This window comes from Oncorhynchus gorbuscha, unplaced genomic scaffold (assembly GCF_021184085.1).
Source record: "Oncorhynchus gorbuscha isolate QuinsamMale2020 ecotype Even-year unplaced genomic scaffold, OgorEven_v1.0 Un_scaffold_785, whole genome shotgun sequence".
NCBI classification, from domain to species: Eukaryota; Metazoa; Chordata; class Actinopteri; order Salmoniformes; family Salmonidae; genus Oncorhynchus; species Oncorhynchus gorbuscha.
In genome coordinates, this window is record NW_025745811.1 from 177,944 (window position 1) to 205,475 (window position 27,532).

Sequence of the window (27,532 nt, forward strand, 5' to 3'; positions counted from 1 at the left end):
GATGTGATGTTACTGAGTGATGAGGGGGGATGTTACTGAGTGATGAGGGGATGTTACTGAGTGATGAGGGGATGTTACTGAGTGATGAGGGGATGTTACTGAGTGATGAGGGATGTGATGTTACTGAGTGATGAGGGATGTTACTGAGTGATGAGGGGATGTTACTGAGTGATGAGGGGATGTTACTGAGTGATGAGGGGATGTGATGTTACTGACTGATGAGGTGATGTTACTGAGTGATGAGGTGATGTTACTGAGTGATGAGGGGATGTTACTGAGTGATGAGGGGATGTTACTGAGTGATGAGGGGATGTTACTGAGTGATGAGGGGATGTTACTGAGTGATGAGGGGATGTTACTGAGTGATGAGGGGATGTTACTGAGTGATGAGGTGATGTTACTGAGTGATGAGGGATGTTACTGAGTGATGAGGGGATGTTACTGAGTGATGAGGGGATGTTACTGAGTGATGAGGGGATGTTACTGAGTGATGAGGGGATGTTACTGAGTGATGAGGGGATGTTACTGAGTGATGAGGGGATGTTACTGAGTGATGAGGGATGTGATGTTACTGAGTGATGAGGGGATGTGATGTTACTGAGTGATGAGGGGATGTGATGTTACTGAGTGATGAGGGGGTGATGTTACTGAGTGATGAGGGGATGTGATGTTACTGAGTGATGAGGGGATGTTACTGAGTGATGAGGGGATGTTACTGAGTGATGAGGGATGTTACTGAGTGATGAGGGGATGTTACTGAGTGATGAGGGATGATGTTACTGAGTGATGAGGGGATGTTACTGAGTGATGAGGGGATGTTACTGAGTGATGAGGGGATGTTATGTTACTGAGTGATGAGGGGATGTGATGTTACTGAGTGATGAGGGGATGTTACTGAGTGATGAGGGGATGTTACTGAGTGATGAGGGGATGTTACTGAGTGATGAGGGGATGTTACTGAGTGATGAGGGGATGTGATGTTACTGAGTGATGAGGGGATGTTACTGAGTGATGAGGGGATGTTACTGAGTGATGAGGGGATGTTACTGAGTGATGAGGGATGTGATGTTACTGAGTGATGAGGGGATGTTACTGAGTGATGAGGGATGTGATGTTACTGAGTGATGAGGGGATGTTACTGAGTGATGAGGGGATGTGATGTTACTGAGTGATGAGGGGATGTGATGTTACTGAGTGATGAGGGGATGTGATGTTACTGAGTGATGAGGGGATGTTACTGAGTGATGAGGGGATGTTACTGAGTGATGAGGGGATGTTACTGAGTGATGAGGGGATGTTACTGAGTGATGAGGGGATGTTACTGAGTGATGAGGGGATGTGATGTTACTGAGTGATGAGGGGATGTGATGTTACTGAGTGATGAGGGATGTTACTGAGTGATGAGGGATGTTACTGAGTGATGAGGGGATGTTACTGAGTGATGAGGGGATGTTACTGAGTGATGAGGGATGTGATGTTACTGAGTGATGAGGGATGTTACTGAGTGATGAGGGGATGTTACTGAGTGATGAGGGGATGTTACTGAGTGATGAGGGGATGTGATGTTACTGACTGATGAGGTGATGTTACTGAGTGATGAGGTGATGTTACTGAGTGATGAGGGGATGTTACTGAGTGATGAGGGGATGTTACTGAGTGATGAGGGGATGTTACTGAGTGATGAGGGGATGTTACTGAGTGATGAGGGGATGTTACTGAGTGATGAGGGGATGTTACTGAGTGATGAGGTGATGTTACTGAGTGATGAGGGGATGTTACTGAGTGATGAGGGGATGTTACTGAGTGATGAGGGGATGTTACTGAGTGATGAGGGGATGTTACTGAGTGATGAGGGGATGTTACTGAGTGATGAGGGGATGTTACTGAGTGATGAGGGGATGTTACTGAGTGATGAGGGGATGTGATGTTACTGAGTGATGAGGGGATGTGATGTTACTGAGTGATGAGGGGATGTGATGTTACTGAGTGATGAGGGGATGTGATGTTACTGAGTGATGAGGGGATGTGATGTTACTGAGTGATGAGGTGATGTTACTGAGTGATGACGGGATGTTACTGAGTGATGAGGGGATGTTACTGAGTGATGAGGGGATGTTACTGAGTGATGAGGGGATGTTACTGAGTGATGAGGTGATGTTACTGAGTGATGACGGGATGTTACTGAGTGATGACGGGATGTTACTGAGTGATGAGGGGATGTTATGTTACTGAGTGATGAGGGGATGTTACTGAGTGATGAGGGGATGTGATGTTACTGAGTGATGAGGGGATGTGATGTTACTGAGTGATGAGGGGATGTTACTGAGTGATGAGGGGATGTTACTGAGTGATGAGGGGATGTTACTGAGTGATGAGGTGATGTTACTGAGTGATGACGGGATGTTACTGAGTGATGAGGGGATGTTACTGAGTGATGAGGGGATGTTACTGAGTGATGAGGGATGTTACTGACTGATGAGGGGATGTTACTGACTGATGAGGGGATGTTACTGACTGATGAGGGGATGTTACTGAGTGATGAGGGGATGTTACTGAGTGATGAGGGTTGTTACTGAGTGATGAGGGATGTTACTGACTGATGAGGGGATGTTACTGAGTGATGAGGGGATGTTACTGAGTGATGAGGGGATGTTACTGAGTGATGAGGGGATGTGATGTTACTGAGTGATGAGGGGATGTGATGTTACTGAGTGATGAGGGGATGTTACTGAGTGATGAGGGGATGTTACTGAGTGATGAGGGGATGTTACTGAGTGATGAGGGGATGTTACTGAGTGATGAGGGGATGTGATGTTACTGAGTGATGAGGGGATGTGATGTTACTGAGTGATGAGGGGATGTGATGTTACTGAGTGATGAGGGGATGTTACTGAGTGATGAGGGGATGTTACTGAGTGATGAGGGGATGTTACTGAGTGATGAGGGATGTTACTGAGTGATGAGGGGATGTGATGTTACTGAGTGATGAGGGGATGTTACTGAGTGATGAGGGGATGTGATGTTACTGAGTGATGAGGGATGTTACTGAGTGATGAGGGGATGTTACTGAGTGATGAGGGGATGTTACTGAGTGATGAGGGGATGTGATGTTACTGACTGATGAGGTGATGTTACTGAGTGATGAGGTGATGTTACTGAGTGATGAGGGATGTTACTGAGTGATGAGGGGATGTTACTGAGTGATGAGGGGATGTTACTGAGTGATGAGGGATGTTACTGAGTGATGAGGGGATGTTACTGAGTGATGAGGGGATGTTACTGAGTGATGAGGTGATGTTACTGAGTGATGAGGGGATGTTACTGAGTGATGAGGGGATGTTACTGAGTGATGAGGGGATGTTACTGAGTGATGAGGGGATGTTACTGAGTGATGAGGGGATGTTACTGAGTGATGAGGGGATGTTACTGAGTGATGAGGGATGTTACTGAGTGATGAGGGGATGTGATGTTACTGAGTGATGAGGGGATGTGATGTTACTGAGTGATGAGGGGATGTGATGTTACTGAGTGATGAGGGGATGTGATGTTACTGAGTGATGAGGGGATGTGATGTTACTGAGTGATGAGGGGATGTTACTGAGTGATGAGGGGATGTGATGTTACTGAGTGATGAGGGGATGTTACTGAGTGATGAGGGATGTTACTGAGTGATGAGGGGATGTTATGTTACTGAGTGATGAGGGGATGTGATGTTACTGAGTGATGAGGGGATGTTACTGAGTGATGAGGGGATGTTACTGAGTGATGAGGGGATGTTACTGAGTGATGAGGTGATGTTACTGAGTGATGACGGGATGTTACTGAGTGATGAGGGGATGTTACTGAGTGATGAGGGGATGTTACTGAGTGATGAGGGGATGTTACTGAGTGATGAGGTGATGTTACTGAGTGATGACGGGATGTTACTGAGTGATGACGGGATGTTACTGAGTGATGAGGGGATGTTATGTTACTGAGTGATGAGGGGATGTTACTGAGTGATGAGGGATGTGATGTTACTGAGTGATGAGGGGATGTGATGTTACTGAGTGATGAGGGGATGTTACTGAGTGATGAGGGGATGTTACTGAGTGATGAGGGATGTTACTGAGTGATGAGGGGATGTTACTGACTGATGAGGGATGTTACTGACTGATGAGGGATGTTACTGAGTGATGAGGGGATGTTACTGAGTGATGAGGGTTGTTACTGAGTGATGAGGGATGTTACTGACTGATGAGGGGATGTTACTGAGTGATGAGGGATGTTACTGAGTGATGAGGGGATGTTACTGAGTGATGAGGGGATGTGATGTTACTGAGTGATGAGGGGATGTGATGTTACTGAGTGATGAGGGGATGTTACTGAGTGATGAGGGATGTTACTGAGTGATGAGGGATGTTACTGAGTGATGAGGGGATGTTACTGAGTGATGAGGGGATGTTACTGAGTGATGAGGGGATGTTACTGAGTGATGAGGGGATGTTACTGAGTGATGAGGGGATGTTACTGAGTGATGAGGGGATGTTACTGAGTGATGAGGGGATGTTACTGAGTGATGAGGGGATGTTACTGAGTGATGAGGGGATGTTACTGAGTGATGAGGGGATGTTACTGAGTGATGAGGGGATGTGATGTTACTGAGTGATGAGGGGATGTTACTGAGTGATGAGGGGATGTTACTGAGTGATGAGGTGTTTTTTAGGTTTGTATAACTGAAGACCTACTGGTAATTTACAGACATCATCCAGCAGAATACCAACAGTACATCTCTCTTCTTCCCAGACCCTGAAGGACCTCAACCTGTCTGTTGTCTATAAGATGCCTGATATCAATGTGTTTACTACTACAGTAGTACCAGCAGTAAAACAACAGTACTTCTCCATCTCATCCACAGACCCTGAAACCATCAGGTTGGTGTCCCTTTGGTTCCCAGAGCCTGAAGGACCCCAACCTGTCTGTTGTCTATATGCTGTAGTTCCGTCTGTAAACCAACAGTACTTCTCCATCTCATCCACAGACCCTGAAACCATCAGCGTGTCCCTTTGGTTCCCAGAGCCTGAAGGACCCCAACCTGTCTGTTGTCTATATGCTGTAGTTTCATCTGTAAACCAACAGTACTTCTCCATCTCATCCACAGACCCTGAAACCATCAGGTTGGTGTCCCTTTGGTTCCCAGAGCCTGAAGGACCCCAACCTGTCTGTTGTCTATATGCTGTAGTTCCGTCTGTAAACCAACAGTACTTCTCCATCTCATCCACAGACCCTGAAACCATCAGCGTGTCCCTTTGGTTCCCAGAGCCTGAAGGACCCCAACCTGTCTGTTGTCTATATGCTGTAGTTCCATCTGTAAACCAACAGTACTTCTCCATCTCATCCACAGACCCTGAAACCATCAGCGTGTCCCTTTGGTTCCCAGAGCCTGAAGGACCCCAACCTGTCTGTTGTCTATATGCTGTAGTTCCATCTGTAAACCAACAGTACTTCTCCATCTCATCCACAGACCCTGAAACCATCAGGTTGGTGTCCCTTTGGTTCCCAGAGCCTGAAGGACCCCAACCTGTCTGTTGTCTATATGCTGTAGTTCCGTCTGTAAACCAACAGTACTTCTCCATCTCATCCACAGACCCTGAAACCATCAGGTTGGTGTCCCTTTGGTTCCCAGAGCCTGAAGGACCCCAACCTGTCTGTTGTCTATATGCTGTAGTTCCGTTCTGTAAACCAACAGTACTTCTCCATCTCATCCACAGACCCTGAAACCATCAGCGTGTCCCTTTGGTTCCCAGAGCCTGAAGGACCCCAACCTGTCTGTTGTCTATATGCTGTAGTTCCGTCTGTAAACCAACAGTACTTCTCCATCTCATCCACAGACCCTGAAACCATCAGCGTGTCCCTTTGGTTCCCAGAGCCTGAAGGACCCCAACCTGTCTGTTGTCTATATGCTGTAGTTCCGTCTGTAAACCAACAGTACTTCTCCATCTCATCCACAGACCCTGAAACCATCAGGTTGGTGTCCCTTTGGTTCCCAGAGCCTGAAGGACCCCAACCTGTCAGCCAGAAAAGACTTCCAGAGAGAAGCTGAGCTGCTCACCAACCTCCAGCACGACCACATTGTTAAGTTCTATGGGGTCTGTGTGGATGGAGATCCCCTCATCATGGTGTTTGAGTACATGAAGAATGGGGACCTCAACAAGTTCCTCAGGTAGTGGTATAGGAACAATGCTGGTACACAGGGGCGCCTCTTTGGTTTTAGAAGTGGGGGACATAACCTGACGGGAGGTCTGGAATATTTGGGGGAATCTAAAGCTAATTTCCTGCATTTTTACACAATCCAACATGCCGTCTCTATTTAGAACAAAAAGAAAGCAAAAATGTCCTCTGTCTCTACTCCTCCTCTGTCTCTACTCCTCCTCTGTCTCTACTCCTCCTCTGTCTCTACTCCTCCTCTGTCTCTACTCCTCCTCTGTCTCTACTCCTCCTCTGTCTCTACTCCTCCTCTGTCTCTACTCCTCCTCTGTCTCTACTCCTCCTCTGTCTCTACTACTCCTCTGTCTCTACTACTCCTCTGTCTCTACTCCTCCTCTGTCTCTACTCCTCCTCTGTCTCTACTCCTCCTCTGTCTCTACTCCTCCTCTGTCTCTACTACTCCTCTGTCTCTACTCCTCCTCTGTCTCTACTCCTCCTCTGTCTCTACTCCTCCTCTGTCTCTACTCCTCCTCTGTCTCTACTCCTCCTCTGTCTCTACTCCTCCTCTGTCTCTACTCCTCCTCTGTCTCTACTCCCCCTCTGTCTCTACTCCTCCTCTGTCTCTACTCCTCCTCTGTCTCTACTCCTCCTCTGTCTCTACTCCTCCTCTGTCTCTACTCCTCCTCTGTCTCTACTACTCCTCTGTCTCTACTACTCCTCTGTCTCTACTCCTCCTCTGTCTCTACTCCTCCTCTGTCTCTACTCCTCCTCTGTCTCTACTCCTCCTCTGTCTCTACTCCTCCTCTGTCTCTACTACTCCTCTGTCTCTACTCCTCCTCTGTCTCTACTCCTCCTCTGTCTCTACTCCTCCTCTGTCTCTACTACTCCTCTGTCTCTACTCCTCCTCTGTCTCTACTACTCCTCTGTCTCTACTACTCCTCTGTCTCTACTACTCCTCTGTCTCTACTAGCCCTCTGTCTCTACTCCTCCTCTGTCTCTACTACTCCTCTGTTCTGTTCTGTATCTCCCTCTCCAGAGTCCATGGTCTAGATGGCCAGCCTCTACATACTGTATAGATGAAGGTTAATGTTTCTCTCTCTCCAGAGTCCATGGTCCAGATGGCCAGCCTCTACATACTGTATAGATGAAGGTTTATGTTTCTCTCTCTCCAGAGTCCATGGTCCAGATGGCCAGCCTCTACATACTGTATAGATGAAGGTTTATGTTTCTCTCTCTCCAGAGTCCATGGTCCAGATGGCCAGCCTCTACAGACTGTATAGATGAAGGTTAATGTTTCTCTCTCTCCAGAGTCCATGGTCCAGATGGCCAGCCTCTACATACTGTATAGATGAAGGTTTATGTTTCTCTCTCTCCAGAGTCCATGGTCCAGATGGCCAACCTCTACAGACTGTATAGATAAAGGATAATGTTTCTCTCTCTCCAGAGTCCATGGTCCAGATGGCCAGCCTCTACATACTGTATAGATGAAGGTTAATGTTTCTCTCTCTCCAGAGTCCATGGTCCAGATGGCCAGCCTCTACATACTGTATAGATGAAGGTTTATGTTTCTCTCTCTCCAGAGTCCATGGTCCAGATGCTATGATCCTTGTGGATGGCCATCCCGTTCAAACTGACGGAGAGCTGGGTCTGTCCCAGATGTTACACATCGCTACCCAGATCTCAGCCGGCATTGTGTACCTGGCCTCCCAGCACTTTGTCCACAGAGACCTGGCCACCAGGAACTGTCTAGTGGGCAATGGGCTTTTGGTGAAGATAGGAGACTTCGGGATGTCCAGAGACATCTACAGCACAGACTACTACAGGGTAAGGACTCATGTATGGATGGACTATAGCATTTGGACTGAGAGATTTGATATTTTATGAACCCCTGTGCCATTTCCTTTAACTCCTTAGTGATCCCTTCCCGCTCGAATCCCGGTAACGGGATCGATTGGACAACATCCAGTGAAATTGCAGCAAATTCACAAACAGAAATATTCATAATAAGACTTCATAAACATACACGTGTTATGCATCAGAATACAGCTGAACTTCTTGTTCATCCAGCCGCAGTGTCAGGTTTCAAAAAGGCTTCACGGCGAAAGCAGACCGGGCGATTATCTGAGGACAGCACCCAGCATACAAACACATGAAAATCATATTTCAACCAGCCAGGCATGACACAAAAGTCAGAAATAACGAAAACAACAAAGTGAGTTCCAGGTCACCTGGAGTGACACATGGAAGAGCAGGGCTACTTCTTCATTTCTCAAAGGAAAAACATCAACCAATTTCTGAAGACTGTTGACCTCTAGTGGAAGCCATAGGAACTACAAGCAGATTCCTATTAAAAAGGTCTTACCATAGAAATCTAATGCAAAACAGATAGACCTAAAAAAAATAATCCCAGGTTGGATTGTGCCTGGGGTTACGCCTGCCAACTCAGTTCTGTTATACTCACAGACATTATTCTAACAGTTTTAGAGGTTTAGAGTGTTTTCTATCCAAATCTAATAATGGTATGCATATCCTAGCATCTGGGCCTGAGTGGCAGGCAGTTTACTTTGGGCACGCTTTTCATCCGGACGTGAAAATACTGCCCCCTAGCCCAAAGAAGTTTTCAATCTAGAGCAAAAAAATGTCCTTATATGATAAGTAAACACAGTGGGGCAGTCCACGAGGGGGCGTAGTGCCCCTCTTGAAGTAAACACAGTGAGGCAGTCCACGAGGGGGCGTAGTGCCCTCTTGAAGTAACCACAGTGGGGCAGTCCACAAGGGGGCGTAGTGCCTCTCTTGAAGTAAACACAGTGAGGCAGTCCACGAGGGGGCGTAGTGCCCCTCTTGAAGTAAACACAGTGAGGCAGTCCACGAGGGGGCGTAGTGCCCCTCTTGAAGTAAACACAGTGAGGCAGTCCACGAGGGGTGTAGTGCCCCTCTTGAAGTAAACACAGTGAGGCAGTCCACGAGGGGGCGTAGTGCCCTCTTGAAGTAAACACAGTGAGGCAGTCCACGAGGGGGCGTAGTGCCCCTCTTGAAGTAAACACAGTGAGGCAGTCCACGAGGGGGCGTAGTGCCCCTCTTGAAGTAAACACAGTGAGGCAGTCCACGAGGGGGCGTAGTGCCCTCTTGAAGTAAACACAGTGAGGCAGTCCACGAGGGGGCGTAGTGCCCCTCTTGAAGTAAACACAGTGAGGCAGTCCACGAGGGGGCGTAATGCCCCTCTTAAAGTAAACACAGTGAGGCAGTCCACGAGGGGGCGTAGTGCCCCTCTTGAAGTAAACACAGTGAGGCAGTCCACGAGGGGGCGTAGTGCCCTCTTGAAGTAAACACAGTGAGGCAGTCCACGAGGGGGCGTAGTGCCCCTCTTGAAGTAAACACAGTGAGGCAGTCCACGAGGGGTCGTAGTGCCCTCTTGAAGTAAACACAGTGAGGCAGTCCACGAGGGGGGCGTAGTGCCCCTCTTGAAGTAAACACAGTGGGGCAGTCCACGAGGGGGCGTAGTGCCCCTCTTGAAGTAAACACAGTGGGGTAGTCCACGAGGGGGCGTAGTGCCCCTCTTGAAGTAAACACAGTGAGGCAGTCCACGAGGGGGCGTAGTGCCCTCTTGAAGTAAACACAGTGGGGCAGTCCACGAGGGGGCGTAGTGCCCTCTTGAAGTAAACACAGTGAGGCAGTCCACGAGGGGGCGTAATGCCCCTCTTAAAGTAAACACAGTGAGGCAGTCCACGAGGGGGCGTAGTGCCCTCTTGAAGTAAACACAGTGAGGCAGTCCACGAGGGGGCGTAGTGCCCTCTTGAAGTAAACACAGTGAGGCAGTCCACGAGGGGCGTAGTGCCCCTCTTGAAGTAAACACAGTGAGGCAGTCCACGAGGGGTCGTAGTGCCCCTCTTGAAGTAAACACAGTGAGGCAGTCCACGAGGGGGCATAGTGCCCCTCTTGAAGTAAACACAGTGGGGCAGTCCACGAGGGGGCGTAGTGCCCCTCTTGAAGTAAACACAGTGGGGTAGTCCACGAGGGGGCGTAGTGCCCCTCTTGAAGTAAACACAGTGAGGCAGTCCACGAGGGGGCGTAGTGCCCCTCTTGAAGTAAACACAGTGGGGCAGTCCACGAGGGGGCGTAGTGCCCCTCTTGAAGTAAACACAGTGGGGTAGTCCACGAGGGGGTGTAGTGTCCCTCTTGGTTCTCAGTGGAGGAAGCTGCCTCATGTCAACATGTTATTGTTACAATCTGGTGAATTTCTGTTCTTCCCAAAAACCTCACGTAATGAACGTGTGAGAGAGACATCTGAAATATATATATATCTATCTCATTTCTCAACTGCGACCTGGCCAAGATAAAGCAAAGTAGTGCAGTACACTCCGTGTGTGGCGCATGTAACTCCTTTGATCAAGTCATCCTTTAAATGCATCAGGACCGTGAAAAAAGGGCATCAGGATATATGGGGAGAGTCTAGTTGGTTATCAGGCCTGGGGAGAGTCTAGACGGTTATCAGGCCTGGGGAGAGTCTAGATGGTTATCAGGCCTGGGGAGAGTCTAGTTGGTTATCAGGCCTGGGGAGAGTCTAGTTGGTTATCAGGCCTGGGGAGAGTCTAGTTGGTTATCAGGCCTGGGGAGAGTCTAGATGGTTATCAGGCCTGGGGAGAGTCTAGATGGTTATCAGGCCTGGGGAGAGTCTAGATGGTTATCAGGCCTGGGGAGAGTCTAGATGGTTATCAGGCCTGGGGAGAGTCTAGATGGTTATCAGGCCTGGGGAGAGTCTAGATGGTTATCAGGCCTGGGGAGAGTCTAGATGGTTATCAGGCCTGGGGAGAGTCTAGATGGTTATCAGGCCTGGGGAGAGTCTAGATGGTTATCAGGCCTGGGGAGAGTCTAGATGGTTATCAGACCTGGGGAGAGTCTAGATGGTTATCAGGCCTGGGGAGAGTCTAGATGGTTATCAGTCCTGGGGAGAGTCTAGATGGTTATCAGGTCTGGGGAGAGTCTAGATGGTTATCAGGCCTGGGGAGAGTCTAGATAGTTATCAGGCCTGGGGAGAGTCTAGGTGGTTATCAGGCCTGGGGAGAGTCTAGATGGGAGAGAGTCTAGATGGTTATCAGGCCTGGGGAGAGTCTAGATGGGAGAGAGTCTAGATGGTCCATGATTACAACAGTAACAGTCTTGTTGATGCTGTCCATGATGCCAACAGTAACATCAGTCTTGTTGATGCTGTCCATGATTACAACAGTAACATCAGTCTTGTTGATGCTGTCCATGATTACAACAGTAACAGTCTTGTTGATGCTGTCCGTGATTACAACAGTAACAGTCTTGTTGATGCTGTCCGTGATTACAACAGTAACATCAGTCTTGTTGATGCTGTCCATGATTACAACAGTAACAGTCTTGTTAATGCTGTCCATGATTACAACAGTAACATCAGTCTAGTTGATGCTGTCCATGATGACAACAGTAACATCAGTCTAGTTGATGCTGTCCATGATTACAACAGTAACATCAGTCTTGTTGATGCTGTCCGTGATGACAACAGTAACATCAGTCTAGTTGATGCTGTCCATGATGACAACAGTAACATCAGTCTTGTTGATGCTGTCCATGATTACAACAGTAACATCAGTCTTGTTGATGCTGTCCATGATTACAACAGTAACAGTCTTGTTAATGCTGTCCATGATTACAACAGTAACATCAGTCTTGTTGATGCTGTCCATGATTACAACAGTAACAGTCTTGTTGATGCTGTCCATGATTACAACAGTAACAGTCTAGTTGATGCTGTCTATGATTACAACAGTAACATCAGTCTAGTTGATGCTGTCCATGATTACAACAGTAACATCAGTCTAGTTGATGCTGTCCATGATGACAACAGTAACATCAGTCTTGTTGATGCTGTCCATGATTACAACAGTAACATCAGTCTTGTTGATGCTGTCCATGATTACAACAGTAACAGTCTTGTTAATGCTGTCCATGATTACAACAGTAACATCAGTCTTGTTGATGCTGTCCATGATTACAACAGTAACAGTCTTGTTGATGCTGTCCATGATTACAACAGTAACAGTCTAGTTGATGCTGTCTATGATTACAACAGTAACATCAGTCTAGTTGATGCTGTCCATGATGACAACAGTAACATCAGTCTTGTTGATGCTGTCAGGCCCATGATTAGCTGCTAACCTGTTTCAGGTCAGAGGTCACACAGCGCTATACTAATATAGTCCTGTTAACCTGTTTCAGGTCGGAGGTCACACAGCGCTATACTAATATAGTCCTGTTAACCTGTTTCAGGTCAGAGGTCACACAGCGCTATACTAATATAGTCCTGTTAACCTGTTTCAGGTCGGAGGTCACACAGCGCTATACTAATATAGTCCTGTTAACCTGTTTCAGGTCGGAGGTCACACCATGTTGCCGATCCGCTGGATGCCCCCTGAGAGCATCATGTACAGAAAGTTCACAACAGAAAGTGACGTTTGGAGCTTTGGAGTCATCCTCTGGGAGATCTTCACCTACGGGAAGCAGCCGTGGTTTCAGCTGGCCAACAACGAGGTATACTGGACCACCAACACTTTGCCTGCGTCCCGTAGGGCTCTAGTCAAGAGTAGTGGACTATTTAGGCAATAGGACGCCATTTCAAATCACATTTGTATTGGTGGTCTGAAGTCAAGAGGTCTGAAGACAAGAGTAGTGTCTATATAACACATTTAGGAGCACCCCTAGGAGCACCCCTAGTGTCTATATAACACATTTAGGAGCACCCCTAGGAGCACCCCTAGTGTCTATATAACACATTTAGGAGCACCCCTAGTGTCTATATAACACATTTAGGAGCACCCCTAGGAGCACCCCTAGTGTCTATATAACACATTTAGGAGCACCCCTAGGAGCACCCCTAGTGTCTATATAACACATTTAGGAGCACCCCTAGGAGCACCCCTAGTGTCTATATAACACATTTAGGAGCACCCCTAGTGTCTATATAACACATTTAGAGCACCCCTAGTGTCTATATAACACATTTAGGAGCACCCCTAGTGTCTATATAACACATTTAGGAGCACCCCTAGTGTCTATATAACACATTTAGGAGCACCCCTAGTGTCTATATAACACATTTAGGAGCACCCCTAGTGTCTATATAACACATTTAGGAGCACCCCTAGTGTCTATATAACACATTTAGGAGCACCCCTAGTGTCTATATAACACATTTAGGAGCACCCCTAGTGTCTATATAACACATTTAGGAGCACCCCTAGGAGCACCCCTAGTGTCTATATAACACATTTAGGAGCACCCCTAAGGGGCACCCCGATTGTCTATATAACACATTTAGGAGCACCCCTAGTGTCTATATAACACATTTAGGAGCACCCCTAGGAGCACCCCTAGTGTCTATATAACACATTTAGGAGCACCCCTAGGAGCACCCCTAGTGTCTATATAACACATTTAGGAGCACCCCTAGGAGCACCCCTAGTGACTATATAACACATTTAGGAGCACCCCTAGTGTCTATATAACACATTTAGGAGCACCCCTAGGAGCACCCCTAGTGTCTATATAACACATTTAGGAGCACCCCTAGGAGCACCCCTAGTGTCTATATAACACATTTAGGAGCACCCCTAGGAGCACCCCTAGTGTCTATATAACACATTTAGGAGCACCCCTAGGAGCACCCCTAGTGTCTATATAACACATTTAGGAGCACCCTAGGAGCACCCTAGGAGCACCCCTAGGAGCACCCCTAGTGTCTATATAACACATTTAGGAGCACCCTTGGAGCACCCCTAGTGTCTATATAACACATTTAGGAGCACCCCTAGTGTCTATATAACACATTTAGGAGCACCCCTAGAGCACCCCTAGTGTCTATATAACACAATTAGGAGCACCCTAGGAGCACCCTAGTGTCTATATAACACATTTAGGAGCACCCTAGAGCACCCCTAGGAGCACCCCTAGTGTCTATATAACACATTTAGGAGCACCCTAGTGTCTATATAACACATTTAGGAGCACCCCTAGGAGCACCCCTAGTGTCTATATAACACAATTAGGAGCACCCCTAGTGTCTATATAACACAATTAGGAGCACCCCTAGTGTCTATATAACACATTTAGGAGCACCCCTAGTGTCTATATAACACATTTAGGAGCACCCCTAGTGTCTATATAACACAATTAGGAGCACCCCTAGGAGCACCCCTAGGAGCACCCCTAGTGTCTATATAACACATTTAGGAGCACCCCTTGGAGCACCCCTAGTGTCTATATAACACATTTAGGAGCACCTCTAGTGTCTATATAATACAGTTAGGAGCACCCCTGGGAGCACCCCTAGTGTCTATATAACACATTTTGGAGCACCCCTAGGAGCACCCCTAGTGTCTATATAACACATTTAGGAGCACCCCTAGTGTCTATATAACACATTTAGGAGCAGCCCTAGTGTCTATATAACACATTTAGGAGCACCCCTAGTGTCTATATAACACATTTAGGAGCACCCCTAGTGTCTATATAACACATTTAGGAGCACCCCTAGGAGCACCCCGAGGAGCACCCCTAGTGTCTATATAACACATTTAGGAGCACCCCTAGGAGCACCCCTAGTGTCTATATAACACATTTAGGAGCACCCCTAGTGTCTATATAACACAATTAGGAGCACCCCTAGGAGCACCCCTAGTGTCTATATAACACATTTAGGAGCACCCCTAGGAGCACCCCTAGTGCCTATATAACACATTTAGGAGCACCCCTAGGAGCACCCCTAGGAGCACCCCTAGTGTCTATATAACACATTTAGGAGCACCCCTAGGATCACCCCTAGTGTCTATATAACACATTTAGGAGCACCCTTAGGAGCACCCCTAGTGTCTATATAACACATTTAGGAGCACCCCTAGGAGCACCCCTAGGAGCACCCCTAGTGTCTATATAACACATTTAGGAGCACCCCTAGGAGCACCCCTAGGAGCACCCCTAGTGTCTATATAACACATTTAGGAGCACCCCTAGTGTCTATATAACACATTTAGGAGCACCCCTAGTGTCGATATAACACATTTAGGAGCACCCCTAGTGTCTATATAACACATTTAGGAGCACCCCTAGGAGCACCCCTAGTGTCTATATAACACATTTAGGAGCACTCCTAGTGTCTATATAACACATTTAGGAGCACCCCTAGTGTCTATATAACACATTTAGGAGCACCCCTAGGAGCACCCCTAGTGTCTATATAACACATTTAGGAGCACCCCTAGTGTCTATATAACACATTTAGGAGCACCCCTAGGAGCACCCCTATGAGCACCCCTAGTGTCTATATAACACATTTAGGAGCAGCCCTAGTGTCTATATAACACATTTAGGAGCACCCCTAGTGTCTATATAACACATTTAGGAGCACCCCTTGGAGCACCCCTAGTGTCTATATAACACATTTAGGAGCACCTCTAGTGTCTATATAATACAGTTAGGAGCACCCCTGGGAGCACCCCTAGTGTCTATATAACACATTTAGGAGCACCCCTAGGAGCACCCCTAGTGTCTATATAACACATTTAGGAGCACCCCTAGGAGCACCCCGAGGAGCACCCTTAGGAGCACCCCTAGTGTCTATATAACACATTTAGGAGCACCCCTAATGTCTATATAACACATTTAGGAGCACTCCTAGTGTCTATATAACACAATTAGGAGCACCCCTAGTGTCTATATAACACATTTAGGAGCACTCCTAGTGACTATATAACACATTTAGGAGCACCCCTAGTGTCTATATAACACAATTAGGAGCACTCCTAGTGTCTATATAACACATTTAGGAGCACTCCTAGTGTCTATATAACACATTTAGGAGCACTCCTAGTGTCTATATAACACATTTAGGAGCACTCCTAGTGTCTATATAACACAATTAGGAGCACCCCTAGGAGCACCCCTAGTGTCTATATAACACAATTAGGAGCACTCCTAGTGTCTATATAACACAATTAGGAGCACTCCTAGTGTCTATATAACACATTTAGGAGCACTCCTAGTGTCTATATAACACAATTAGGAGCACCCCTAGTGTCTATATAACACAATTAGGAGCACCCCTAGGAGCACCCCTAGTGTCTATATAACACATTTAGGAGTACCCCTAGTGACTATATAACACATTTAGGAGCACCCCTAGGAGCACCCCTAGTGTCTATATAACACATTTAGGAGCACCCCTAGGAGCACCTCTATTGTCTATATAACACATTTAGGAGCACCCCTAGGAGCACCCCTAGTGTCTATATAACACATTTAGGAGCACCCCTAGGAGCACCCCTAGTGTCTATATAACACATTTAGGAGCACCCCTAGTGTCTATATAACACAATTAGGAGCACCCCTAGTGTCTATATAACACATTTAGGAGCACTCCTAGTGACTATATAACACATTTAGGAGCACCCCTAGGAGCACCCCTAGTGTCTATATAACACATTTAGGAGCACCCCTAGTGTCTATATAACACATTTAGGAGCACCCCTAGGAGCACCCCTAGTGTCTATATAACACATTTAGGAGCAGCCCTAGTGTCTATGTAACACATTTAGAGCACCCCTAGTGTCTATATAACACATTTAGGAGCACCCTAGGAGCACCCCTAGTGTCTATATAACACATTTAGGAGCACCCTAGGAGCACCCCTAGTGTCTATATAACACATTTAGGAGCACCCTAGTGTCTATATAACACATTTAGGAGCACCCTAGGAGCACCCCTAATGTCTATATAACACATTTAGAGCACCCCTAGGAGCACCCCTAGGAGCACCCCTAGTGTCTATATAACACAATTAGGAGCACCCCTAGTGTCTATATAACACATTTAGGAGCACCTCTAGTGTCTATATAATACAGTTAGGAGCACCCCTGGGAGCACCCCTAGTGTCTATATAACACATTTAGGAGCACCCTAGGAGCACCCCTAGTGTCTATATAACACATTTAGGAGCACCCCTAGGAGCACCCCGAGGAGCACCCTTAGGAGCACCCCTAATGTCTATATAACACATTTAGGAGCACTCCTAGTGTCTATATAACACAATTAGGAGCACCCCTAGGAGCACCCCTAGTGTCTATATAACACATTTAGGAGCACCCCTAGTGTCTATATAACACATTTAGGAGCACCCCTAGGAGCAGCCCTAGTGTCTATATAACACAATTAGGAGCACCCCTAGTGTCTATATAACACATTTAGGAGCACTCCTAGTGTCTATATAACACAATTAGGAGCACTCCTAGTGTCTATATAACACATTTAGGAGCACTCCTAGTGTCTATATAACACAATTAGGAGCACTCTAGTGTCTATATAACACATTTAGGAGCACTCCTAGTGTCTATATAACACAATTAGGAGCACCCCTAGTGTCTATATAACACATTTAGGAGCACCCCTAGTGTCTATATAACACAATTAGGAGCACCCCTAGGAGCAACCCTAGTGTCTATATAACACATTTAGGAGCACCCCTAGGAGCACCCCTAGTGTCTATATAACACATTTAGGAGCACCCTAGGAGCACCCCGAGGAGCACCCTTAGAGCACCCCTAATGTCTATATAACACATTTAGGAGCACCCCTAGTGTCTATATAACACATTTAGGAGCACCCCTAGGAGCACCCCTAGTGTCTATATAACACATTTAGGAGCACCCCTAGGAGCACCCCTAGTGTCTATATAACACATTTAGGAGCACCCCTAGGAGCACCCCGAGGAGCACCCTTAGGAGCACCCCTAGTGTCTATATAACACATTTAGGAGCACCCCTAGGAGCACCCCTAGTGTCTATATAACACAATTAGGAGCACCCCTAGTGTCTATATAACACAGTTAGGAGCACCCCTAGGAGCACCCCTAGTGTCTATATAACACAGTTAGGAGCACCCTAGGAGCACTCCTAGTGTCTATATAACACAATTAGGAGCACCCCTAGGAGCACCCTTAGTGTCTATATAACACATTTAGGAGCACCCTAGTGTCTATATAACACAGTTAGGAGCACCCTAGGAGCACCCCTAGTGTCTATATAACACAGTTAGGAGCACCCTAGGAGCACCCCTAGTGTCTATATAACACAATTAGGAGCACCCCTAGGAGCACCCCTAGTGTCTATATAACACATTTAGGAGCACCCCTAGTGTCTATATAACACATTTAGGAGCACCCCTAGGAGCACCCCTAGGAGCACCCCTAGTGTCTATATAACACATTTAGGAGCACCCTGGGAGCACCCCTAGGAGCACCCTAGTGTCTATATAACACATTTAGGAGCACCCCTAGTGTCTATATAACACATTTAGGAGCACCCTAGTGTCTATATAACACAGTTAGGAGCACCCTAGGAGCACCCCTAGTGTCTATATAACACAGTTAGGAGCACCCCTAGGAGCACCCCTAGTGTCTATATAACACAATTAGGAGCACCCCTAGTGTCTATATAACACATTTAGGAGCACCCCTAGGAGCACCCCGAGGAGCACCCTTAGGAGCACCCCTAATGTCTATATAACACATTTAGGAGCACCCCTAGGAGCACCCCTAGGAGCACCCCTAGTGTCTATATAACACATTTAGGAGCACCCCTAGTGTCTATATAACACAATTAGGAGCACCCCAAGTGTCTATATAACACAATTAGGAGCACCCCTAGGAGCACCCCTAGTGTCTATATAACACATTTAGGAGCACCCCTAGGAGCACCCCTAGTGTCTATATAACACATTTAGGAGCACCCCTAGGAGCACCCCTAGTGTCTATATAACACATTTAGGAGCACCCCTAGGAGCACCCCTAGTGTCTATATAACACATTTAGGAGCACCCTAGGAGCACCCCTAGTGTCTATATAACACATTTAGGAGCACCCCTAGGAGCACCCCGAGGAGCACCCTTAGGAGCACCCCTAGTGTCTATATAACACATTTAGGAGCACCCCTAGGAGCACCCCTAGTGTCTATATAACACATTTAGGAGCACCCCTAGGAGCACCCCTAGTGTCTATATAACACAATTAGGAGCACCCCTAGTGTCTATATAACACAGTTAGGAGCACCCCTAGGAGCACCCCTAGTGTCTATATAACACAGTTAGGAGCACCCCTAGGAGCACCCCTAGTGTCTATATAACACAATTAGGAGCACCCCTAGGAGCACCCCTAGTGTCTATATAACACATTTAGGAGCACCCCTAGTGTCTATATAACACAGTTAGGAGCACCCCTAGGAGCACCCCTAGTGTCTATATAACACAGTTAGGAGCACCCTAGGAGCACCCCTAGTGTCTATATAACACAATTAGGAGCACCCCTAGGAGCACCCCTAGTGTCTATATAACACATTTAGGAGCACCCCTAGTGTCTATATAAAACATTTAGGAGCACCCCTAGGAGCACCCCTAGGAGCACCCCTAGTGTCTATATAACACATTTAGGAGCACCCTGGGAGCACCCCTAGGAGCACCCCTAGTGTCTATATAACACATTTAGGAGCACCCTAGTGTCTATATAACACATTTAGGAGCACCCCTAGTGTCTATATAACACAGTTAGGAGCACCCTAGAGCACCCTAGTGTCTATATAACACAGTTAGGAGCACCCCTAGGAGCACCCCTAGTGTCTATATAACACATTTAGGAGCACCCCTAGGAGCACCCCGAGGAGCACCCTTAGGAGCACCCCTAATGTCTATATAACACATTTAGGAGCACCCCTAGGAGCACCCCTAGGAGCACCCCTAGTGTCTATATAACACATTTAGGAGCACCCCTAGTGTCTATATAACACAATTAGGAGCACCCCAAGTGTCTATATAACACAATTAGGAGCACCCCTAGGAGCACCCCTAGTGTCTATATAACACATTTAGGAGCACCCCTAGGAGCACCCCTAGTGTCTATATAACACATTTAGGAGCACCCCTAGGAGCACCCCTAGTGTCTATATAACACATTTAGGAGCACCCCTAGGAGCACCCCTAGTGTCTATATAACACATTTAGGAGCACCCCTAGGAGCACCCCTAGTGTCTATATAACACATTTAGGAGCACCCCTAGGAGCACCCCTAGTGTCTATATAACACAATTAGGAGCACCCCTAGTGTCTATATAACACATTTAGGAGCACCCCTAGTGTCTATATAACACAATTAGGAGCACCCCTAGTGTCTATATAACACATTTAGGAGCAGCCCTAGTGTCTATATAACACATTTAGGAGCACCCCTAGGAGCACCCCTAGTGTCTATATAACACAATTAGGAGCACCCCTAGTGTCTATATAACACTTTTAGGAGCACCCCTAGGAGCACCCCGAGGAGCACCCTTAGGAGCACCCCTAATGTCTATATAACACATTTAGGAGCACCCCTAGTGTCTATATAACACATTTAGGAGCACCCCTAGTGTCTATATAACACAATTAGGAGCACCCCTAGGAGCACCCCTAGTGTCTATATAACACATTTAGGAGCACCCCTAGGAGCACCCCGAGGAGCACCCTTAGGAGCACCCCTAGTGTCTATATAACACATTTAGGAGCACCCCTAGTGTCTATATAACACATTTAGGAGCACCCCTAATGTCTATATAACACATTTAGGAGCACCCCTAGTGTCTATATAACACATTTAGGAGCACCCCTAGGAGCACCCCTAGTGTCTATATAACACATTTAGGAGCACCCCTAGTGATATAACACATTTAGGAGCAGCCCTAGTGACTATATAACACATTTAGGAGCAGCCCTAGTGTCTATATAACACATTTAGGAGCACCCCTAGTGACTATAGAACACATTTAGGAGCACCCCTAGGAGCACCCCTAGTGTCTATATAACACAATTAGGAGCACCCCTAGGAGCACCCCTAGTGTCTATATAACACAATTAGGAGCACCCCTAGGAGCACCCCTAGGAGCACCCCTAGTGTCTATATAACACATTTAGGAGCACCCCTAATGTCTATATAACACATTTAGGAGCACCCCTAGTGTCTATATAACACATTTAGGAGCACCCCTAGGAGCACCCCTAGTGTCTATATAACACAATTAGGAGCACCCCTAGTGTCTATATAACACAGTTAGGAGCACCCCTAGGAGCACCCCTAGTGTCTATATAACACAGTTAGGAGCACCCTAGAGCACCCCTAGTGTCTATATAACACAGTTAGGAGCACCCCTAGGAGCACCCCTAGTGTCTATATAACACAATTAGGAGCACCCCTAGGAGCACCCCTAGTGTCTATATAACACATTTAGGAGCACCCTAGTGTCTATATAACACATTTAGGAGCACCCTAGGAGCACCCCTAGGAGCACCCCTAGTGTCTATATAACACATTTAGGAGCACCCCTGGGAGCACCCTAGGAGCACCCCTAGTGTCTATATAACACATTTAGGAGCACCCTAGTGTCTATATAACACATTTAGGAGCACCCCTAGTGTCTATATAACACAGTTAGAGCACCCTAGGATCACCCCTAGTGTCTATATAACACAGTTAGGAGCACCCCTAGGAGCACCCCTAGTGTCTATATAACACATTTAGGAGCACCCTAGGAGCACCCCGAGGAGCACCCTTAGGAGCACCCCTAATGTCTATATAACACATTTAGGAGCACCCCTAGGAGCACCCCTAGGAGCACCCCTAGTGTCTATATAACACATTTAGGAGCACCCCTAGTGTCTATATAACACAATTAGGAGCACCCCAAGTGTCTATATAACACCATTAGAGCACCCTAGGAGCACCCCTAGTGTCTATATAACACATTTAGAGCACCCTAGAGCACCCCTAGTGTCTATATAACACATTTAGGAGCACCCATAGGAGCACCCCTAGTGTCTATATAACACATTTAGGAGCACCCTAGGAGCACCCCTAGTGTCTATATAACACATTTAGGAGCACCCCTAGGAGCACCCCTAGTGTCTATATAACACATTTAGGAGCACCCCTAGAGCACCCCTAGTGTCTATATAACACATTTAGGAGCACCCCTAGGAGCACCCCTAGTGTCTATATAACACATTTAGGAGCACCCCTAGTGACTATAGAACACAGTTAGGAGCACCCCTAGGAGCACCCCTAGTGTCTATATAACACAATTAGGAGCACCCCTAGGAGCACCCCTAGTGTCTATATAACACATTTAGGAGCACCCTAGTGTCTATATAACACAGTTAGGAGCACCCCTAGGAGCACCCCTAGTGTCTATATAACACAGTTAGGAGCACCCCTAGGAGCACCCCTAGTGTCTATATAACACAATTAGGAGCACCCCTAGGAGCACCCCTAGTGTCTATATAACACATTTAGGAGCACCCTAGTGTCTATATAACACATTTAGGAGCACCCTAGGAGCACCCTAGAGCACCCTAGTGTCTATATAACACATTTAGGAGCACCCCTGGGAGCACCCCTAGGAGCACCCCTAGTGTCTATATAACACATTTAGGAGCACCCCTAGTGTCTATATAACACATTTAGGAGCACCCCTAGTGTCTATATAACACAGTTAGGAGCACCCCTAGGAGCACCCCTAGTGTCTATATAACACAGTTAGGAGCACCCCTAGGAGCACCCCTAGTGTCTATATAACACATTTAGGAGCACCCCTAGGAGCACCCTGAGGAGCACCCTTAGAGCACCCCTAATGTCTATATAACACATTTAGGAGCACCCTAGGAGCACCCTAGAGCACCCCTAGTGTCTATATAACACATTTAGGAGCACCCCTAGTGTCTATATAACACAATTAGGAGCACCCCAAGTGTCTATATAACACAATTAGGAGCACCCCTAGGAGCACCCCTAGTGTCTATATAACACATTTAGGAGCACCCTAGGAGCACCCCTAGTGTCTATATAACACATTTAGGAGCACCCATAGGAGCACCCCTAGTGTCTATATAACACATTTAGGAGCACCCCTAGGAGCACCCCTAGTGTCTATATAACACATTTAGGAGCACCCCTAGGAGCACCCCTAGTGTCTATATAACACATTTAGGAGCACCCCTAGGAGCACCCCTAGTGTCTATATAACACATTTAGGAGCACCCCTAGGAGCACCCCTAGTGTCTATATAACACATTTAGGAGCACCCCTAGGAGCACCCCTAGTGTCTATATAACACATTTAGGAGCACCCCTAGGAGCACCCCTAGTGTCTATATAACACAATTAGGAGCACCCCTAGTGTCTATATAACACATTTAGGAGCACCCCTAGTGTCTATATAACACAATTAGGAGCACCCTAGTGTCTATATAACACATTTAGGAGCACCCTAGTGTCTATATAACACATTTAGGAGCACCCTAGGAGCACCCCTAGTGTCTATATAACACAATTAGGAGCACCCCTAGTGTCTATATAACACAATTAGGAGCACCCCTAGGAGCACCCCTAGTGTCTATATAACACAATTAGGAGCACCCCTAGTGTCTATATAACACTTTTAGGAGCACCCCTAGGAGCACCCTTAGGAGCACCCTTAGGAGCACCCCTAATGTCTATATAACACATTTAGGAGCACCCCTAGTGTCTATATAACACATTTAGGAGCACCCCTAGTGTCTATATAACACAATTAGGAGCACCCCTAGGAGCACCCCTAGTGTCTATATAACACATTTAGGAGCACCCCTAGGAGCACCCCTAGTGTCTATATAACACAATTAGGAGCACCCCTAGGAGCACCCCTAGTGTCTATATAACACATTTAGGAGCACCCTAGGAGCACCCCTAGTGTCTATATAACACATTTAGGAGCACCCCTAGTGTCTATATAACACATTTAGGAGCACCCCTAGGAGCACCCCTAGTGTCTATATAACACAATTAGGAGCACCCCTAGGAGCACCCCTAGTGTCTATATAACACATTTAGGAGCACCCTAGTGTCTATATAACACAATTAGGAGCACCCCTAGGAGCACCCCTAGTGTCTATATAACACAATTAGGAGCACCCCTAGTGTCTATATAACACATTTAGGAGCACCCTAGTGTCTATATAACACAATTAGGAGCACCCCTAGTGTCTATATAACACATTTAGGAGCACCCCTAGTGTCTATATAACACAATTAGGAGCACCCCTAGAGCACCCCTAGGAGCACCCCTAGGAGCACCCTAGGAGCACCCCTAGTGTCTATATAACACATTTAGGAGCACCCCTAGTGACTATATAACACATTTAGGAGCACCCCTAGGAGCACCCCTAGTGTCTATATAACATATTTAGGAGCACCTCTAGTGTCTATATTACACATTTAGGAGCACCCCTAGGAGCACCCCTAGTGTCTATATAACACATTTAGGAGCACCCCTAGTGTCTATATAACACAATTAGGAGCACCCCTAGGAGCACCCCTAGGAGCACCCCTAGGAGCACCCCTAATGTCTATATAACACATTTAGGAGCACTCCTAGTGTCTATATAATACAATTAGGAGCACCCCTAGGAGCACCCCTAGTGTCTATATAACACATTTAGGAGCACCCCTAATGTCTATATAACACAATTAGGAGCACCCCTAGTGTCTATATAATACAATTAGGAGCACCCTAGGAGCACCCCTAGTGTCTATATAACACAATTAGGAGCACCCCTAGGAGCACCCCTAGTGTCTATATAACACATTTAGGAGCACCCCTAGGAGCACCCCTAGTGTCTATATAACACATTTAGGAGCACCCCTAGGAGCACCCCTAGTGTCTATATAACACATTTAGGAGCACCCCTAGGAGCACCCCTAGTGTCTATATAACACATTTAGGAGCACCCCTAGTGTCTATGTAACACATTTAGGAGCACCCCTAGTGTCTATATAACACATTTAGGAGCACCCCTAGGAGCACCCTTAGTGTCTATATAACACATAACACCACCTCTTCCTGAGGACCGGCCCACCTCTTCCTAAGACTCGGCCCAACGCTTCCTGAGGCCCGGCCCACCTCATCCTGAGGCCCGGCCCACCTCTTCCTGAGGCCCGGCCCACCTCTTCCTGAGGCCCGGCCCACCTCTTCCTGAGGCCCGGCCCACCTCTTCCTGAGGCCCGGCCCAACTCTTCCTGAGGCCCGGCCCACCTCTTCCTGAGGCCCGGCCCACCTCTTCCTGAGGCCCGGCCCACTTCTTCCTGAGGCCCGGCCCACTTCTTCCTGAGGCCCGGCTCACCTCTTCCTGAGGCCCGGCCCACCTCTTCCTGATGCCCGGCCCACCTCTTCCTGAGACTCGGCCCACCTCTTCCTGAGACTCGGCCCACCTCTTCCTGAGACTCGGCCCACCTCTTCCTGAGGCCCGGCCCACCTCTTCCTGAGGCCCGGCCCACCTCTTCCTGAGGCCCGGCCCACCTCTTCCTGAGGCCCGGCCCACCTCTTCCTGATGCCCGGCCCACCTCTTCCTGATGCCCGGCCCACCTCTTCCTGATGCCCGGCCCACCTCTTCCTGAGACTCGGCCCACCTCTTCCTGAGACTCGGCCCACCTCTTCCTGAGACCCGGCCCACCTCTTCCTGAGACCCGGCCCACCTCTTCCTGAGACCCGGCCCAACTCTTCCTGAGGCCCGGCCCACCTCTTCCTGATGCCCGGCCCACCTCTTCCTGAGGCCCGGCTCACCTCTTCCTGAGGCCCGGCCCACCTCTTCCTGAGGCCCGGCCCACCTCTTCCTGAGGCCCGGCCCACCTCTTCCTGAGGCCCGGCCCACCTCTTCCTGAGGCCCGGCCCATCTCTTCCTGAGGCCCGGCCCACCTCTTCCTGAGGCCCGGCCCACCTCTTCCTGAGGCCCGGCCCACCTCTTCCTGAGGCCCGGCCCACCTCTTCCTGAGACTCTGCCCACCTCTTCCTGAGACTCGGCCCACCTCTTCCTGAGACTCGGCCCACCTCTTCCTGAGGCCCGGCCCACCTCTTCCTGAGGCCCGGCCCACCTCTTCCTGAGGCCAATAATCTCTCTCTCTCTGTCTCCCTGTTTGACTGACCCCTAACCCCTACACCCAAACCCCTCTCTCTGTCTCTCTGTTTGACTGACCCCTAACCCCTACACCCTAACCCCTCTCTCTGTCTCTCTGTTTGACTGACCCCTAACCCCTACACCCTCCTCTCTCTGTCTCTCTGTTTGACTGACCCCTAACCCCTACACCCTCCTCTCTCTGTCTCTCTGTTTGACTGACCCCTAACCCCTACACCCTAACCCCTCCTCTCTCTGTCTCTTCAGGTCATAGAGTGTTTAGTACAAGGTCAGGTCCTGGACAGGCCGAGGGTTTGTCCCAAGGAGGTGTATGACCTGATGCTGGCCTGCTGGCAGAGGGAACCACAGCAGAGGTTGAACATCAAGGACATTCAGAAGATCCTCTATACCATGGGGAAAGACACACCTGTCTACCTGGATATACTCAGCTAGCACCAGTTCTACCTGGACGGAGTAGGGAGTTGATCCTAGACACTCACCTTGGATCAGTTTTGCATTTCTCTAACCAATGGATAAGTTTAAGATTGGGGAGGAGAAGCTGATCCTAGACCTGTAGCTTAAGGGAAACTTTACCCTGGAGCTTGCCTGGATGTGTTGGGCTAAGATGGTCTGGATGTAATGCTTGTTGGACAGACAGACTGATAGACAACCAGGACATAACCAGCCAGCCTGTTCCTTACTGTTCCGCTGTCAACAGGAGCCTAAACGTTTGGGAAGGACTCAAAGTGCCTGATCCACTATTTCCATATACTGGATAAAAGTATCAACAAAACAAAGGTTTACATTTTGTTTCCTGATACAGTGTACACACCTGGTCAATCTGTCATGGACAGGTGTTCCTAATGTTCTGTCCACTCAGTGTATATCCAGTGCAAAGTATTCAGGACCCTTGACTTTTTCCACATTTTGTTATGTTACAGCCTTACTCTAAAATTGATTAAAATATATATTTTTCCTCATCAATCTACACACAATACCCCATAATGACAAAGCGAAAAACAGGTTTTTTGATTTTTTTATGTATTAAAGATACAAAACATAAATACCTTATTTACATAAGTATTCAGACCCTTTGCTATGACACTCTAAGTGGAGCTCAGGTGCATCCTGTTTCCATTGATCATCCTTGATGTTTCTACAACTTGGAGTCCACCTGTGGTAAATTCAATTGATTGGACATGATTTGGAAAGACTCACACCTGCCTATATAAGATCCCACAGCTGACAGTGTATATCAGAGCAAAAACTAAGCCATGAGGTCGAAGGAATTGTCCCCAGAGTTTGAGACAGGATAGTGTAGAGGCACAGATCTG

At 47.6% G+C, this 27,532-nt stretch overlaps 1 protein-coding gene across 1 annotated transcript in view; it reads left to right on the forward strand.

Moving 5' to 3' along the window:
• LOC124020250 (NT-3 growth factor receptor-like) overlaps positions 1 to 27,160 on the forward strand; it is a 165,135-nt gene extending 137,975 nt beyond the window's left edge. Inside the window, exons 14-17 of the mRNA XM_046335608.1 lie at positions 5,991 to 6,202; positions 7,767 to 8,010; positions 12,580 to 12,738; positions 26,466 to 27,160. Of these exons, the coding sequence (XP_046191564.1) occupies positions 5,991 to 6,202; positions 7,767 to 8,010; positions 12,580 to 12,738; positions 26,466 to 26,651 (801 nt within the window). The 3' untranslated portion in view covers positions 26,652 to 27,160. The remainder of the gene's footprint in view (positions 1 to 5,990; positions 6,203 to 7,766; positions 8,011 to 12,579; positions 12,739 to 26,465) is intronic.
• Positions 27,161 to 27,532: the final 372 nt, after the last annotated feature.